This window comes from Numida meleagris, chromosome 12 (genome assembly GCF_002078875.1).
Source record: "Numida meleagris isolate 19003 breed g44 Domestic line chromosome 12, NumMel1.0, whole genome shotgun sequence".
Taxonomy (NCBI): Eukaryota; Metazoa; Chordata; class Aves; order Galliformes; family Numididae; genus Numida; species Numida meleagris.
In genome coordinates this window covers 17,730,727-17,750,061 of record NC_034420.1, presented here as the reverse complement: position 1 = coordinate 17,750,061, position 19,335 = coordinate 17,730,727, and the positions used below count along the sequence as shown (strand labels likewise).

Here is a 19,335-nt window from a genome sequence, read left to right as displayed (position 1 = left end):
GCCAATCGTGCTGCGTTCGCGCGCTTGACTGTCGTGAGGAGCAGCGGCGGGCCGGGCCGGGCCGGGCGAATCTGCGGCGGAGGAGGAGCAGGGGACGGGGCTCTCCGGCCACAGGGCTGCAACGGCCACGGACAGGACCTGGAGCAGTCGCGGAGCCGAGGGCCGATCAGCGGCCAGGTGCCGTAGGAGGAGGCCTTCCTGCGGCAGAGCTGCTTATAAATTCCAGGTTCAGAGTCTGAAATAACAGAAATCAAGGAGTTTTTACCTAAATTTTGAGGTAAACGGACATTATAAAAAAGATACAGTAACAGCTGTAGAAGTGGGGCCGGAGTTGCTTCAGATGGATCTGAGTTGGCCCCACAGTAATCGCTAGTCTGGGTCCTTCCCTGTTAGATGATGCAGATTTGAAATGGCATTTATTAGGGGATGATTACGATATACCATAACGTGTGGAGTTGGGATCAGGAAAGCCAAGGCACAGATGGAACTCTACTTGGCAAGGGATGTGATTATTTTTCAAGGGATTCTACAGGTACATTGGTCAGAAGAGACAGACCAAGAAGAGCATACCCCTTCTGACAAATGGGAGAACTAGCAACAGACAGGAAGAAGGCTGAGGTACTCAGCTAGTTCTTTGCCTCAGTCTTCACAGGCAACCGGAATTCTCGTGTCCCTCACATCCCTGAACCTCTAGGTGGGAACTGCCGAAGCAAAATCCTTCCCACTGTAAGAGAAGACCAAGTCTGAGACTGTCTTATGGACTAAATGTGTGCAAGTCTATGAGGTGCGGTTATGTTCATCCCAGGGACTTGAAAGAACTGATGGATGTTGTTGCCAAGCTGCTCTCCATCATATTTGAAAACTTGCGGCTGTCAGGTGAAGTCACCAGTGACTGGAAAAAGGGAAGCAACACGCCCATTTTTAAGGGAGAAAGGAAGATCTGGGGAACTACAGGCTGGTGAGCCTCGTGTCTGTGTCTGGGGAAATCATGAAACAGATCCTCCTGGAAGACATCTTGAAACACATGAGGGCCAAGCAAGTGATCTGAGACAGCCAGCATGGCTTCACCAAGGGCAGACCATACCTGACCAATCTGGTGGCCTTCAATGATGTAGTGACAGCATTGGTGAACCAAGAAAAGGGCAACTGATGTAATCTACCTGGACTGGTGACGGCCCTTCACATGGTCCCGCACCACATCTTCATCTCTAAACTGAAGAGGTATATGGGTTTGAAGGCTGAACTATAAAGCAGATAAGGAATTGGTTGGAAGGTCGCAGCCAGAGAATTGTGGTCAGCAGCTCTATGTTCAGATGGAGGCCAGTGATGAGCGGTGTCCTCCAAGGGTCCATCTTAGGACCGCTACTCTTTAACATCTTTATCAATGACATACACAGTGGGATTGAGTGCACCCTCAGCAAGTTTGCAGACGGCAAGCTGAGTGGTGCATTTCATATGACAGAAGGAAGGGATGCCATCCAGAAGGACCTGAACAAGCTTGAAAGGCAGACCCTTGTAAGCCTAATGAGGTTCAACAAAGCCTTGGGTCAGGGCAATCCCGGATACATATACAGACTGGGAGAAGAATTCACTGACAGCAGCCCAGCCAAGAAGGGCTTAGGGGCCCTGGCAGATGAAAAAGACACTTAACATGAGCCAGGAGTGTGTGCTTGCAGCTCAGAAGACCAACAGTATCCTGGGCTGCATCAAAAGAAGGGTGGCAGCAGTGTGAGTGAGGGGATTGTCCCTCTCTACTCCGCCCTCCTGAGGCCCCACACAGAGTACTCGGTCCAGGTGTGGGGCCTCCAGCACAAGAAAGGTGGAGCTTTTGCAGAGGGTCCAGAGGAGGGCCACAAAGATGATCTGAGGGCTGGAGCACCTCTCCTGCAATGACAGACTGAAGAAGCTTGGCTTGTTCAGTCGAGAACAGAAGGCTCCAGGGTCACCTCACTGTGGCCTTCCAATACTTAGAGGGAGATGATAAACAGGAGGGAGACTGACTTTTTACACAATCTGATAGCAACAGGACAAGGGGGATAGCTTTAAACTAAGGGAGGGGAGATTCAGATAAGATGTGAGGGGCAAGTTTTTCACTGAGAGGGTGGTGAAGTGCTGGAACAGGCTGCCACGAGGTTGTGGATGCCCCATCCTTGGACATGTTCAAGGCCAGGTTGGATGGGGCCCTGGGCAATCTGATCTAGTGCTTGATCTAGTGACTGGCAACCCTGCCCACAGCAGGGCAGGGGGTTGGAACTAGATTATCTTTGAGGTCTCTTCCAGCCCAAGCCATTCTATGATTCTAATATCATATTAACAGGATGCTGTTGACATGATTACCTGATACATTTCAACAGTGCTCATGTAGAATAGTGCAGTGCCCCAACCCTAGTCCTTTTCAACGTGCTTGTACAACAACTTAATTCTTTAGAATTCTACATGCGGCTTTACATCTCTTTCTGCTTGTGCATTCAAAACATAGTAGCACTGATTGAAACTGGGATGAGTAGATGCTATGCTTGACATCAGAACAAGGATGTTCTTGTGAAAGTCATTTATTCTTTACTGTTTTCTGAGAGTCACAGTTAACTTGACAGTGAATCAGCAGCAGCAGAGACAAGTTGCTTGCTTTCACCTATATCTATTCAAAATGATTGTGCCAGGCTGTTTTCACTAAATGGCAGTATTTCATCTTTGTTACTTTCTGGTTAAGGGGATACTGGGAAATGGGTACAGTGATGCCCAAATTCCAGTTTGTAGAATGCCTGTCCTCAGAATTGTATTTCTTTATCCCCTTATCTGTACTCCTCATAAATTGTCTGATGTTAGTCCTGATACGGGATACTGATAAAATGGTGGACAGATTTCAAGACAGATCATTATATTTAGAGAGAGGCTCAAAAGACTTTTTCTTGGAAGCTGTGTCTGCCCTAGGTATTTTAAAGAACTATGAAGAACTTAGGAATTTCCAAGATAAGACATGAAATACATAACTGTTTCAAAGAGGAATTGGTTATTTCTCAGCCTTCTTGAAACATCTATTTAACCTAATAGTTCGAAAGAACAACAACAACAAAAAAAAATGCCAGCCACAATTTCAACTTGTGAGAAGCCAAATAAGTACTAGGCTACATCCAAAGCTGTCTCTTAACCCCTGAAGATGGCTGCTTCTTCAGTCTGTCACCTCCAGTTTTGTTGGTAGTCAGTTCTCCAGAATCCAAAGAAAGTAATACACCATTGAGATTGAGGGAGTAACTATGTGGAAAATCCAACCCATCTAATGTGAGAAAAGTGGGACAGATGCAGACAATTACCTGTACAGGTTGTTTTTTGTTTTGTTTTTGCTTTTACACCCGCCAACCCCTTCAATACATGCTGTATTTCAGGCCACCACTTCCACAGACAGCAGCCACATTCTTTGGAGAAGTTTATTAAAATATATCCAAGAAGTAATCAAACATTTTCTAATAAGGAGAGAACTGAAGTGAGAGAAACATCTATACAGAGGACAGTGCTGTAAGCTTTTGTTTACATGCTTTATTTCAATGTTTCACAGTTTAGTTATTGTCTACAAAAATATATTTCTGAAACTCTGAGTCCTCTATAAAAAAGCTGGTCAGCAGCAGTGACCCTGACAAACAGAACGTACCTTGGGACAGTATAAGCACCTCCTGTAAGCAGGTTAGTGAAGGTAGGGCACTCCTGCCTCACCCTAGGAAACTTCTGTTCTTTGGGAAGAAAGCTCTGCACTAATTCTGAAGGAAGGTATTTTAAGAGGGGAAAAAAATAAAATCCTTCCACTTCTGTATACTGAACTAAGGTTAAGAGGAGGAGCTGTGAGTCAGTTTATCACGCGTGAGAGGGTGCTTATGAAAGGACTTGGCACTCATAGGATGGAGAAGACCACAGTACACTTCAGTACTGGTCATTTTTTCTATGAGCTGTCTGTTCAGAACAGCCTTTGGTCTGGTGATGGTAAGTTCAGTCTACGCGCAGAGGTACAAATGGCACACAAGCGGAGTAATTCTACAAGCAAAGAGAGGCGTTCACTGAGGTCATGGTCAAGGTTCTGTTCAATTTTAACCTCAGTATTTTCTGCTGATGCTCTCATCAAGGGAAATGTTGCCTTCATATCCAGTCACTCTGCATGGTATTGGATAAAGCAGAGCCACTATCACTGAGAAAGGATGCCCAGATTCGCAAATACAATCACCAATGCTGTCAGCTTCAACTCCTCAGTACCCATAACGAAGTATTTCTTATGACATCAATTAGTTACTCCTACATTTACTAATAACCAAATAAAAAAAAAATTGAGAAACTCAAAATGTCCCCTAAATGAGATCTTTCCACTCGTCAGAGTGCACACAGCTGCCTGACAGATCTTTAAAAAAATGATATATATATATATATATGCTGCCTTTGAAAAAAAACGTCTACCTTGCACTGTGCTCTAGAATAGAGAAGATGAATGTACTCCGATTCTCTGTATTCACTAAGGTCACAACTAGAAGCACCTTACCACAAAATAATCTTCAGATGCGAACCTCTATGCAGAGTAGGAATTCTTAACAGCAAATAAGGAAACAGTAGCTATGGACAGACTGCTTCCCTAATGCAGTAATAGATCAGCTCTCAATCCCTGAATTAAACTTCTTTCCCCATCTGTCAGTCAGAAATACAGCTTTCTGAGTTAACAGTTTGCAAAATGTAGGTTACCTAAAAATTACAGAAATCAGAAAAGAGCTGCTGGTTATTTTAGGTATGGCTCAAATTGAAGTGCTTCTGAGCTCTCAGCTTTCATTCAGAAGAATCCTCCCGTAACTTGTGCCTAACACCAGTCCCAGTCTGACCTGGTACACCTGAGCAGCCAAGGAGGTATATGGATTTTAATTGGAATCAGCATCATCCATGAAACACAGAAGCCAAGAACCTTCACTAACACAAATACCTTATCAAAAAGACACTCAACTCTAAAGAACTAACATCTCACTAATGCTAAACAGTTAAAAAGTGTTAAATCTGCAAAGAAACACTTGAAGTTTACATCTTGCTTATTTTTCTTTCTTGAATTGCCAAAGTTTTTTTGTTGCTGTTTTTGTGTGGTTGGAGGGGTGGTGGCAGTGCAGACAGGCAAGCACAGATCGGGAAAGGAATTAATCACTTCACCATATCAATAGTGAGCTAGACAGTAAGCTATTATATAAACACAGTGTTGGAGAATAACGTAAAAACAGGGAAAAGCCTGGAACTTTTGCTACTCTGAAACCTTTGTTCAACTTCTTGAACCGTAAACAGCCTAAACAGATCATTTCATCCGCTCGTCGAAGTGTATTTCCAATCTGTTCCCACCTATTCAGCTCCCCAACACACAAAAGGAATCAAGCAAGGCAGATAAAACCACACATAGGGTATGCCTCCTGCATAGCACCTAGCGTACAAGATGAAATATAAAGGAATATTTAGAATTAAGGAAAATCTCCTGGGGAATCTGTTTTGCTGAAGGCTCCGCCCCCTTCAAAGAAGTGAATCAATCATTTGGGACAGAGAAACAGGAAAAAGCTTCAGAGTAACAATCTTGCCTTGGCTTCAGGTGATAACGTAATTGTGTTCTCCTTTGTATGAATAAGCCTATATGAATAGCCTTTCTCCTACATGAATAAGCCTTGTGATACTAAAGAAAAAAAAAAAAGCTCACTTTTACTCTGCCCACTATGAAGATGCAACATACGCTAGTAGAGCTACACTAACTAGACTAATTTGGTCAAGCCTTAAAAGCTTTCTCCATCAGCAGACTAGTGTCACTAGCACTGGTGTGTTACCTCTAACTGGTGCAGTTATGCCTACAAAATTCTGTAGAACAAGGCTTAGAATTTGACATAATATACTCTGTGAATAAACAGCGTCATTAGACTGAGGTACATGTGTGCAAGGAACCAGCAACTGCAGCTGCAAATTATTGCTACTTGCTGTCTCCCAGTGCAATTTTTTCCTATTTCTGCATTTTCTTGCCTTCTCTGAGGTACATTCACATAGGTGAATTATTCTGAAGCCTTGCAAACACAGTGGCCACTAGAACACATTTAATGACTTTTTAAATTCATTTCAAATTATTTACAAGGCTGACTTTGAGACTGTTACTTTTATCTTCAGGCCTAGTACTGCATAGACAAAACTTATGGTCACGAACAAGCACTGCTTGCGCTGTCCGTTCTCATCGAAAACCTTAATTAACACAAGCAAGGTAATGCGCAGAGCTGAAGTTGCATTTTACTGACAGCATAATACAGACAAGTCACAACTTCTCCAATTTATTCATCTTTTTCTAGTATTCCCCATGTCTACACTTTGAGAGGTACAGCCAAAAGGAACTTACACTGCTACAACTGAAAAACATGCCCTGAAGTCTGCTGTTAGGGACACTGAAGGCCATCCCTGATCAGGCAGCATTACCTCTCCTATATTCAAGTGCACTAGAACAGTTCCCTGTCACAGACAACTGAGGCAGACATATAGGAAAAAAAACACTGGTTAAACCAAGTATTTCCAAGGGGAGGCAAGGTCACTGCTGTCCTGCCCCAGTGAAGGAGAAAGATTCACCGACAGATTATAACTAAAAGGGTTACAAAATAAAGGCAAGAGCTAAAGTTTGCCAGTAATGAAATGCATTGTCCTGTCCTGCATTAACAGGAAACAGTCTCTGCAGGGTATTAAAGAAAGTCCTAGCAGAAGATACTTTTTTTTTTTTCCTGCTGCCAGAGAAGAGAAGATAAAGATGCTGCTACTGATCAGCAGGAATCTCTCTGTCTGCATCCAGTTTGCTTGTCTCTCCTGGGGAAGGGGTACGCGGTGCAGAGTGGGAAACAGAAGGGATCCCATGAGCTACAATCCCTTCCACTACTGGTGGTTCTGGTAGCCCAGGGGTGGTTACTCCCACTACTCCTGGAGGAAACCTGAAACCAATAGAAACATAGAAATTACATGCTGGTCTAGCAGTTATGCAAGGGGAAAGGAGCTGTATGTGCCCTCAGGCAACTGCTGAATACAAATCCCTCTTTTCAGCAGAGCTGCTCCAAAATAGAACATGGGGAAAGTCTCCAGAGCTGAAGAGTAGCAGTTACCAGCCATTACCAAATTATACTCATTATCAGACAGGCAGAGGCAGTTCTAAGTCAGGTGCTAAGCATTTGGAAGACAGGTACAAAATGCATAACCAGTGGGAAACAGCATGAGGCACAGTATGAAGGTAGCCTGAAGAGCTGGCCTCTCCAACAACAGGAAGAATGAAATCTACCATCTATCCTTCACTGGGCTCCAACACAGAAAAGTAAAGAGCTAAACTAGAAAAACAGTCAAAATAAGACAAAAAATAGTAAAGACACCTATGAATTGCTAATGAACCCTTTACTTCCACGTGACCTCCTCATACCTTCCTTCTCCATAAATATATCAGAATCTGGGTAGATATCTCAGAGAAAGGAAGAGAATATATTTCCTATTTTACAGACAAGAGAAAAACTGACGGGAAACAACCTATCCACAATCACTTGGCAGGTCTGTAACAGCCTGAAATACAACCTATTTAGGCCACTGCCTAAATCCACTGGACGATGTCTTTTAAGAAGTCCTCATCTGTGCTACAGGTAAGAACCGTGTTTTATTCAAACAGCCACAGCAATATACACACCTTCTAAATGTTAACATCCAGACCTCTTTTCAGGCACCCAGCAGGCTTTCTTATATTAAGATATCTATTGGAAAGGTCTTGAGAGAATCAGGAAAAATTAACCAGTATCCAGCTGGAACTAAGCATGTCCAGGAAAACGTTAAATCCTAGCACGGTTTCACGAGTGCAGCTGTTAAGTTTTTTGCAAAAAAGCTTATTTACAGCATATAAAGGTACAAAAGCACATCTGCTTGCAGGTACAAGCAGTTCTCAAACCCCAGCAGTGATGGCTGACCTACTGCAGCAGGAAGATATGTTTGGAAGCAATAACTCGGACAACCTACGTATCTCACCTGTACGCTGCAGCTCCGTTGAGTTCTGGGTGGACACTTGCAGGATCAATACCAGACCACTGAGCTGCTAACAGCAAATACTCCTTATTAACACAGTTCCTCAAAGCGTCAGGTATATGACCTGTGGGAGGACCAAGAATGACAAACAAAACAAACAAATAAAAACAGAAGACAAATAGCAGGGAAATGGGACAAATAGAAGTAAAAAGGAAATGCTCAGTATCTTTTCCATCAACTCCCATATGATAACAATGGGCAGGGGAAACTCCTCTGAACAACACAGGAAACTGATCCTTCCTTACCATGTCTGTGACCTCGGGGAAATCACTGGTCAAGTGAACTGCAATTGCTAAGGCTTACCATCCCTAAGAGACAATGTGCGCTACTCCAAAAAAGGTATACAAAGTAACTGTCAAAGGAATTATTGCAAAGGGCATTTTTAGAAAGTGAACTAAGTAAGAGATTGTAACTCTCATGCCTTCTCAAAAAAGGAAAATGCCACTCCAGCATTAGTTACTAGATTATCAAAAGGCAAAGAAACAACTATCAACTTACACTCCAGTTCCAGAAACCAGTTAACGAGCCTAATTTTTAAAGAACAGTTAGCAGTTCCAAATCCATAATCCTTGCAGTGAACAAAGACTCCTAATCCAGTAGCAGCTGCAGAGCACGCAGTCTTCCTAATTACCTGTAATAGCTCTGCGGATCTCTTTAGCTGCATCTTCTCTGGATTCAATGGAAGCCTGCTCACTGTACCAGGCAGTGTGTGGGGTGCAGATCACATTGGGTGCATCTTTTAAGGGCCCCTGAGCAAAGCTGTGGGGAAAAAAAAGAAGTGGTTTCTCTCCAGAAGTGATAATCCCACCTGTTCTCTCAAGTATCACTGTAGTATTTAAACAAAAAAGAATCATCCACTGCATGAATCATAGGATAACACAGGCATGCAGGTGCAGTTTTACCTGAAAGGCTCAGATTCGTGTACATCCAGTGCTGTTCCTCTGATTCTCCCCTCCTTCAAGGCTTGTGCTAAGGCTTTCTCATCGACCAGCCCTCCCCGGGCTGTGTTCACTAAGAAGCAGCCCTGGCGCATCTGGAAGAAGAAAAATATTAAGTGGGTTGATAAAGAGACTTTTCAGGGGAGCAAAGTGAATCTTGGGAAGTCTACTGGAAATGAGCAGCAGCCTGCAGTGATTAGATGAGGCCTGGACGAACTAGGAGTGCTCTCACTGCAAAGCTAACCACAGGGGAAATGCCTGCAAGCAATGCTTGAGAAATTTGCTTTTAAAATGAACAAACAAAAACCAAAAGACAACAAGGGCAAAAGTGGAACTCTCAAGTTTTGCACTCCATATTCATCCTACTACTTTAAAGAAGAAAGAGGACAAGAATCAAGCACACAGCTACACAAAACTGGACTATTATATCCAGGTGTCTCTCATGAAAGCACTGAAAAGCATTCACAAACTATTGGAGTAGAGCCCGAGACTGGCTTTGCAGTGGGCTTGGGCAGAAAGACTTTGGCAGAGCTGTGTGAAGAAGCTTATAGTCCCAGCCACACCAGATATGGCTCTAACCAGTACAGCTGGTTATGAATTTTAAAGGTAATTTGAAATTATTTAATCACTTAAAACATTCTTAATAACAATTCTTAATAAATTACATGGCAAAAAAAGATAGTCCTATTTTTCCTCTTAACAAGAAATTCTACAAGCACAAAGCACAGGCACCCAGATCCACATGCTCCCAGCCTCCAAAGGCAGCAGGAGGCACACGGTAGAGGCAGCAGGATTCACACGCTCTCAGCCTCTGTGAAAGCAGCAGTTTCGGTTTGCATTCATTTCCACAGCGTTCTGTGGAGGAAATCAAGCTCCTGCTGCACCTGTTTAATAGTGAAGTCATTGATGAGGTGATGGTTATGTTCATTCAGGCTGCAGTGCAATGTGATGCAATCGCTGTGCATTAGTAGATCCTGCAGGGTTCCTACTCGCTGTAAACCCAAGGATCGCTCCACTCCATCCGGCAGATAGGGATCATAGAAAATCACGTTGAAGCCAAAGGACTTGGCTCGCAGAGCCACTGCCTGTCCAACTCGGCCTTCACAAAAGAAAACCCACAATCATCAAGGAAAGGTAAAACAAACTTTAAAGACAAGATACTGGGGTAGACTGGGAGCCTACACTGGAGTTTACTGCCAGGGCCGAAGGTAATGCAGCCCTGGACATTCCTAGGATTGCCATAGCAACCCAGAGTAGGCAATTCAGTGTTGATCCCATGAGGCTAATTCTAGTTCTTCCCCATGCAATAGCCTAAAACAAGCTGTTTTTGAAACCAAGCCTGTACCCTGATTCAGAGGCAGTAAGAACTTGAAGGAACTGGAAGCTTTCAGGCAGCTTTGTTACTGATACAGAGCCTAGTATATAGGGAAACAGCCACTGAGAAGAGCTGTCTGAACATTCCAATTCTTCTAACAACATGAATAAGGAAAAAAAGATAAAAATCCCCAAACCCATGACATATACCCAACTCTTCAAGATGTTCATCATCACAGAATAGGGCACTAGCATTTCTTATGAGTCAGTGTGTTTCACAATGAACTGCTGTAGAATTATCTTTTTTTTTTTCTCCTCTCCAGCCTGTGATTCTTCAGGTTCCCAAAGACATTCAGTTTACTTCTCAGTCTAACAGTTCCCATCACTTACCTAGTCCTATGATGCCCAAAGTCTCCCCACGGATACGCACAGCACCTCCAGCCACTTCTCGAATCTGCTCTACACTTGAGGCTCGATTCCCCTCCCGCATAGCCTGATGTAGCCAAGTAACACGTCGATAGAGGTTCAAGATATGGCAGAGGGTGGAGTCAGCAGTCTCCTCAACTGAGGAAGAAGGGATGTTGCAAACTGCAATGCCTACAAAGCCATAGAGTTCACATGAGACTTTTATCATCACAACACTAAACCAAAATACAACTCTTTAGGCATAAGTACTGAAACATAATTCAGCGCTCCAGAACTACTTCCAAGACATGCAGAATTCATTTCAGAAAATAGTTCTACAGCAACATAGATAGGACCAGACAGCTTTTTAACCCCAAGGAAATATCAGCCCTTCCTTACATACAGATATTAATTTGACACCCTAACCAGCTAAAAAAAAAAACAACACAAAAAACAACAGCCTGAAATGAGGAAAACTGGATCACCACACAAGTGACACAAGAAAACTTCATACAGTCTACACAGAAAAGATGCACTCATTCCAGAGATATTCCTGACTGTAGAAGAGTTAAGACAGATGGTTAAGCTCTTTCATGCCTCACTATCCAAATGCTCACTGCACTGCAACTAACAACTTCCCCAGGAGCAACACTAATTAACTAATTCATTAGATGTAGAGAAAAACCACAAAAGTTTGAAATTACATTTAAAAATAATTATCTGTAATACCTGCACTCTAGAAAAACGTACAGCCACAAAGGACCATAAAACTAAGGCTAGAGCCATCAGGTAAATTACTAACACCAGAGTTAAGATGCTGGAAACACAGATTACTGTCAGGAAACGGAAAGACGTCAGGGCATTGTAACAAAATCTGGTCATTCCTGAACAGCCTACCCTCCTCCCCCCACACCCTCCCAAAAAAAATAAAATCACAGAGAGGCAGGCAGCGTAGCACTTCACTGCTACTATCCTTCATTCGACAACCTTCTGCTCCTCAATAGAGGCAATGCCTCTTTGGAAGAGATTTTTTTTTAATCTGACAAAATTTTTTAGTGGCCAAGAAATAAAAATAACCTGATAAAAAAAGGGTCTTCTCTGAAACGCGACCCTAGCCACTTGTCAAAACAAGCAAACTCTTCCTCCTCAAAAATCCACCAACTATCTAAAAATTAAGAATAAAATTTAGGTAATGGTTGAAAATTCAGCAGTGGACCATAGGAGACGTTCAACTAACTTCAGATCACACTTTCATCCCTAGCCAATTAAGAAAGCAAAAGCTACGCACAACCCCAGATACGACTCCTTTAATCTATCAAATATTTATAATCGTGTCACAGCGCCACACATTTTGTTTGGAGGAGATGAATAGAGCAGACAGGGAAACTCAACTAACTTCTTCTAATTTCACTAGTTACCAGCTCATTCAACTTCAGACAAGCCACATGCACTCATCTCTTACGTAACTAGGCACTCGTTTGCGTTTACACGCAATATGATATTTAATTGGAAGAAAGCACACACACAACCCTTCAGACCAATCCAAGGATTCGGAACACGTAAGAAACAGTATCATACCTCAGAATGAATTAAAGGGACTCGCTAAGCATGGAAATAATCATTAATTGTCCACTAGAAAGAAAATTTGGCTATGAATAAGAAGCATCATGCTAGTCCTCCAAAGAAAAATGGCAAGAAGCAATTTGATGGTGAAAGAACTTTGACTCCTTAGGTTGAGTGCAAAACAGGAAGGAAAGCTTTGAATCTGAATCAAAAACATGCATGGTGACACTAAGTAGAAAACCCTAGGAGAGGACCAGGTTTGAAATGGAGCCCCAAAGCGTAATGGCGGATAAGAGCCAAAGACCTTGCAAGGAAATTAGCAATCTTCAGTTGAGTTGTTCAGATGAAAACTCTTTAGACTTAAGTCAGAGGCACTAGACAAACTTGCATTTGTTTACAGTTCACCTGTTCCTACAGATCTTGGAACTGTATTGCCTATTACAATTTTATATATAAATACTCGCACTTAGTTTAAGCTTAATTTGATTTGCATTAAGAAAGCTTTCAAAACACTGAAACAACCTCAAGGAAGAAGATAAGCTATTCTCAGCTGATCCCTCCTTAGGGAAACTAAAAGTTTAAAAGCCTCATTGCCATATCTTTAATAACAAATAGCAATTTTTGTCACCTGATACAGAGACTCTTCCCATTCCTAAACTCCAGAGTTGTGGAGTGTTGTACCAGAACCTACCTGCTATAAAAACATAGAAGAAACTCACTAAACTAGCATCTATAATGAGCTTTCCCTGCATCAGCATTTGAAGGCTGCTTTCAGACATCAGTTTGCATGTTTGTTTTCCCACAACCAACCCAAAGCTGCCTCACAGAGAAGTTATCCAGACATTGTATTTTAAGTTCCTGAAATCCAGACAACTGCAACTCTACAGCAGGGAAGTTTGACATCTGAGAATCTTCTTTTCAGGCCACCTTACAGTTCAGATATTTCCCTGCTTCCTAAAGATGCCTCCCTCTAAGCAGCTCAAAATCTTTTTATGCAAAGGTTTCAAACGTCCTCAGTTATAAAAGCAGAAAAAAATGTACAAAGTTCCACTCCTCATTCAGTTCTGATCACAACAGAGCCCACGTGGCGTCATCATACCTAATTCTGCAGCAGATTTGATGTCAACATTGTCATAGCCACTGCCAATACGCACAATGACCCTGAGGGCTTTGAATTTCTCCAGATCCTGACGAGACAGGGTGATGGTGTGATACATCAGAGCTCCTACTGCCTCATTCAGTACCTACAACAAAAAGAAGTCCCAATCAATCTCTGCTTCCTTACTCAAAGAGACAGAGCTTTATTTTTAAATGCTTGCATGTTTTCTTCCCCACCTTCTCATGGATTTCCTGAGTTGACTGAGCATCACAAAATGCAACTGTAGCAACATCCTTCAAGATGGGCATCTCCACAGTGCAATCTCTTCCATCCAGGAGCGCAACCAGTGGCCGCGATGGCATTGGGCCATTCACAGTAGGAGGCCGTATGCCTATTAAGAAAGTCAACAGGAGTGGTCACATGAAAAATAAGAACTCTGGAACCCTCATTTAAGGTCTAAGAAGTCCCTAGTTCTTCTGGAGTTCTGCAATACTGAGGACAGGGTTACTAAAAGCAAAATAAATAAACAAAAACAAACAAAAAAAACCAACAACTAGGAAATGAGTCTAGGAGGAAAAATAAATAATACTCGTGTGGCATTACTGATTCAATTTTTTTTTTTTAATGAAGCTCAATCATTGATAAGGTAACAGAAACGATCTATTCACAAGTACATCATCTTACCCTAGAATTCTGAAACCAACAGCAGTCGGTTCAGGCCCAGTCTACACCACACGGCCTCCCTCCGGCTCAGCATTCACACATACAGTGTGTGAACACAGTTCTGTTCCCTTCTTAAGTGTGCAGAAGGACCTCTGTGTTCTCGGTGGCCCTGACAGCCACCCCCGCCGCCCCTTTCCGGGCTCAGCGCTGCCTGGGGCTCAGCGCCGGGCACGCAAGCAGCGCTGCAGAGGACGGCGCCGCCGGAGGCCCGCGCCGGGAAGCGGCTGGAGGAGCCCCAGTCAGGCGGGTAGCGCCGAGGCCGGATCCCCGCCGCACAGGGGCAGCTGCAGCACGGGGCCAGGCCGCCCACGCGGCGCCGCCACAGCCGAGGGGCGCCCACCCCGCCTCACCTTCGCAGATCCGGTCCAGCCGCTGCCGCTTCACTTTGTGCCGGTCCATGGGCCGGGCCCGGCCGCGCCGACGCTCAGCGCCGTGGAGGAACGCCGCCGGCTTCGGTGCGAAAGCAGAAGAGCAGGGCCGCGGCCCCGCGCCGCGCGGCCCAGCAGCCGCAGAGGCGTCGCAGACAGAGCGCCCCTCGCTTCCGCTTCCGGCCGCCGCCGCGCGACACTGCACCCCGGCCCACAAACCTTTGCGGCGCGGGCGCGAGGCAGACCCCGCGGAGCGAACAGGCGGCAGCGGCTGGGCTGGGACCTCCTGCTCCTCCCCGCTCGGGCTCTATTTCTGCTCGGTTCACGGCCGGCCCTCAGCCGCCCGGGCCCTGCGGGAGCGGCGTCCACCGTCGCGCAGGAAACCAGCGCCCCGCCTGCACTGCCGCCGGGTCCGGGCCCTCCCTGGCGTCACCCTCCTCCTGCGGGTAGCGAGGGGCCGTCCCGACCCCCCGCACCGGGCCTGACCTGCGCGGCCTCGCAGCGCTGCCCGATGAGGGCCAGGCGGCGGCAGAGGCATCGCTGCAGAGAAAGGTACCGCCGCCTCGGATCTGGCAGAAAGACTGAAAAGCGATCGCGCTGCCCCTTCGGATCTGAGGGCCCCACATCCTTCCACGAGAAGGCGGCGTGGTTGGGCTGCCCCGTGCTTCCTACCCTGGCGGCACCAGAAGGAAATTTTCAGTCTTTTGCTTCTAGAGCCAGAAAAGGGTCTGAGCGCTTCTCTCTACTCCAAAAATGTATGTCATCCATGTTTGGAAACTGACCTCTGGGCACATCCATTCCACATTCATACTGATGTTATCTCATAACTCAGAGCACACCTCTGTAGTCTTTCAGTCAGTGAACTGACTCCTGTCCAACAAGCAAAATTGCTCCCTCCCTCATGACATCCATAGGACAGAAAGTACATGTGAATAAGGGCCACCATCCAGAGAGTCTCAAAAAAGCTCAACAGGCAGACCGTTGTAAGCCTAATAAGGTTCAACAAAGCCAAGTGCAAGGTGTTGCACTTGGGTCAGGGCAATCCCAGATACATATACAGACTGGGAGAAGAATTCACTGACAGCAGCCCAGCCAAGAAGGGCTTAGGGGCCCTGGCAGATGAAAAAGACACTTAACATGAGCCAGGAGTGTGTGCTTGCAGCTCAGAAGACCAACAGTATCCTGGGCTGCATCAAAAGAAGGGTGGCAGCAGTGTGAGGGAGGGGATTGTCCCTCTCTACTCCGCCCTCCTGAGGCCCCACACAGAGTACTCGGTCCAGGTGTGGGGCCTCCAGCACAAGAAAGAGGCGGAGCTTTTGCAGAGGGTCCAGAGGAGGGCCACAAAGATGATCTGAGGGCTGGAGCACCTCTCCTGCAATGACAGACTGAAGAAGCTTGGCTTGTTCAGTCTGGAGAACAGAAGGCTCCAGGGTCACCTCACTGTGGCCTTCCAATACTTAGAGGGAGATGATAAACAGGAGGGAGACTGACTTTTTACACAGTCTGATAGCAGCAGGACAAGGTGGAATGGTGCTTAGAAGCAGCTCCATCTGTGTCTGCACAGATGTACACAAAAATTAGCTCAGGCAGGATCAAGTGAAACAGCCTGACAGTCTGCACATGTGCATTGTGGAGCTACAGCGTAGAGCCGCTATGCTTGTATATCACAGTTAATAATTACTGGTACTTGTTTTGTTGCAGGGTGTGACCTTTAAGAAGACAGCTTCACTCTCAGAAGATGGTTCTATATTAATTTATCAGTTCTTACGCAGCAAAATCCATCTGAGAGCAACAGAGTCTGAAGGACTTGCTAGGAAAAGAAAATCACCTTTTACACTCATCCTCTGGAGATGGTAGATAAACATAGTACTGTCCCTCGCAGTATTTTCCAGGCAGCCCTCTTAGACACCTCTGGGCTGAGGAGACTGGCAGATAAATCTCCCCTGCCATGCACCCAGTGAGGCTCCGGGCTTCTGTGCACATGTGGGGAAGAGACCCACCAGGTGGCACTCCTGCAGAACTACTGAGGACCGTATTCAATATCTGGCACAGCCAACTGCTATTGCAGCATCTCTCACTCCAAGAAAAAAGGAAATAAGGACAGCTCTTTCCTGAGAGATGGCACAAACGGAATCTTCAGAGTACAGTAGAATATCTAGTGCTCCTGAGCTGCCTTAGGGCTGCATGATGGGATTTTTTTAAAATTTTTTTTTTGCCCCCAGGGCATTAGCTGGGCTACAGACTCCAGTACAGGTACCATGTGTACATGTCCATCAAGTAGATATTGTTCGGTACTCATTTGTTTTACTCCTATGTATCCATCCTCCCCAACCATGTGACCTCCCAGTGAACAGGGCCCTAGGGATCTAGTTGGAGTATCTTCCATTTTACTACAAATTACCTGGCTTGTGGTAAGAGGCTCATGAGCATACCTGTGATGGTGCCTCAGCCACTGAGGCAGCTTCCTTTCAGCATGGTTTTGTTTAAAAGAACAAAAGAAAAAACTGTATGTTGCTACTAAAAAAAAAAAAAATGAGGGACAGCTTTACCTCTTTGGCTTGCATGCAGAATCTCACCTTAACTTCTCACCTACTAGCCAAATAGCCTTAGGGTTAGGGAGCATGTTGCATATAGAACATGCAGTCTCCCTTTACATTTATGCTGACTGACCTTCACCTCTATATAAAAACCCTGTTTAAAGCATCTGTGAATAGGGCACGGTGAGATATCCTCCTAGGCTGCTGACATTATCTTGCTGATATCTTTTAAGGCAAGTAAATAGTTGGATGCTTAAAAAGAATGAGAGAAAGGAGGGAAAATGTAAAGGAGAGGGTTTTTTGAGGGCAAAGAAAGGAACTGGAAATCCCAGAAACCTTGTTGCCAGGGTCAGAACTGGTAGAGACATCTGGACACAGAAGCTCTGTTGTGGTCCAAAGTCCTGCCATGTGGGAGTGGCTCATACCTAGGTCTTTCCTGGTAGACTCTAAAGTACCTAATGCTGTTGATAACATGTAGAGTAAACATTAGACCCTGTGCAACTGCCCTGCCATATCCCCATTTGTTTTACAAGCAAAGAGGAGACAAGGTGCAGGAGTGCTTAAAATAAAGCCCTGCTGCGAGCTACAAGAGACTGCTACCTCCAATGCCGTCATCCATAGTCCTGATGGTGATGAAGTGGCAGCAAGGTGCGATCACTGATCTTTCCTACTAGCATGCCTGGGAGTCCTCTGTCTCATAGCTGGATGCAAATGGAAATCCAGTCAATTTCCTTGTGGAAAGCAGAAGTAGGGCTGCTAAGGAATCAGGAGAAAATAATTTAATACATATTCTGTCACTTGTTTCTTCTCCTATCTGTTTATGTACCTTGCCAACGTACACAGTTAAATATTGTTTTAGATCCCATTATTTTTCTGCAACCATATTCAATATAATATGTGCCTCTGAACAGCTGCTACCCCTAAGGCACTACAGAATCTTCCTGGTTCTGTCTTGCCATTGCCACATCCACGGTTCTGCATGCTAATTTAGCTTCACTTGAGACAAAGAGAAAGCAAGCAGCTGCTCTGACAATATGTGGCATGGATATATCAGGATCAGAACAATGGGCCAGCATTTGTAGGTCTCACAGTGCATCATTTAGATACCTTTAAATCAAAATCTAGTGGAATGCATTATTAAAACTAATTGTTCTATATTCTTCTCTCTGGAAAAAAAAAAAAAAAGTAGACCTAAGGTAGTATAACAGTGTTCTATGAAGGAGCTCCTTTCCTCTCTTGAAGAGGAATTTTAGCTTTCCTCTTACAGACAAGTTTTCTTTTTGAGCTGCTCATTACTTTGGTTGCTCTAGAATCTGTCACTTAAGCACATGCACTCTAACCACTGGCATGACAAGCTGGTGGGAAGGGCCTCACAGAGTCTCTAGTCCAACTTCTGTTCAAGGCAGTACTACCACCAACACAAAAGAAAGATAGCAATGGCTTCTTCTACAAGTTTTGAAAATGTTTGAGGATACAACACATCTCCAATACCTCTGCAGATAACCTACTCCAGCACTGCACCGACTTCTTCATTTTTGCCAGTCATGAGCAAGTCAAAAGCCTACGAGTGACAGTCAGAGACCGAGGCAGCAAAGGGAGCCTTGCGATCGGTGCCTACTACAGGCCACCAGATCTGTCAGAGCCTGTCAATGAGGCTTCCTACCTCCAGCTACAGGAAGCATCGCAATTACAAGTGCTTGTCCTACTGGGGGTCTTTAACCACCCGTACATCTGGTGGAAAAGTAGCAGAGTGAGCTGTAGGCAATCCAGGAGGCTCCTGGAATGCATTGAGGACAACTTCCTGAATCAAGTAATTGACAGCCCCACCAGGGGGGATGCAACACTGGACCTGTTGCTCACCAGTGTAAATGAGCTGATTGGTGACATCAGGATTGGAGGCTGCCTGGGCTGTAGCAACCATACTATGGTTGAGTTCACGCTTCAGAGGGACATGAGACAGGTGAAGAGTAAAACTAGGAAGCTAAACTTTAGAAAAGCTAACTTCCAGCTCTTCAGGGAGTTAACGAACAAAATACCCTGGGAAACTGTCCTAATGGGCAAGGGTATGGAGCAGAGCTGGCAGATCTTTAAGGAGGCTTTCTCTGGGGAGCAAGAGCTCTCCACCCCCAGGTATAGCAAGTCAGGAAAGGCAGGCAAGAGAACAGTGTGGCTGAACCAGGAGCTGTTGGTCAAACTGAAGAGCAAGAAATAAAAAGTACAGGCAGTGGAAACAAGGACAGGTATCATAGGAAGAGTATAAGGAAGCTGCAAGGCTGTGTAGGGATGGGGTCAGGAAAGCGAAGGCCCACCTTGAA

The 19,335-nt window shown here is 44.9% G+C and overlaps 1 protein-coding gene across 2 annotated transcripts; it reads right to left on the bottom strand.

Annotated features, from left to right (window-relative positions):
- On the bottom strand, positions 58–14,661 carry LOC110405433 (C-terminal-binding protein 2). Of its 2 annotated transcripts, none has more exons than XM_021410720.1 (9): positions 14,466–14,661; positions 13,629–13,783; positions 13,393–13,537; positions 10,716–10,922; positions 9,896–10,110; positions 8,976–9,106; positions 8,705–8,832; positions 8,017–8,137; positions 58–235 (listed from the first exon to the last, which is right to left on the bottom strand). In XM_021410720.1, the coding sequence occupies exons 1-9, from the start codon at positions 14,512–14,514 to the stop codon at positions 229–231; spliced, it is 1,158 nt and encodes a 385-aa protein (XP_021266395.1). In that variant the 5' UTR covers positions 14,515–14,661; the 3' UTR covers positions 58–228. The 2 variants fall into 2 exon arrangements, with proteins under 2 accessions (XP_021266395.1, XP_021266393.1); XM_021410718.1 differs by lacking the exon at positions 58–235 and adding an exon at positions 3,408–6,950.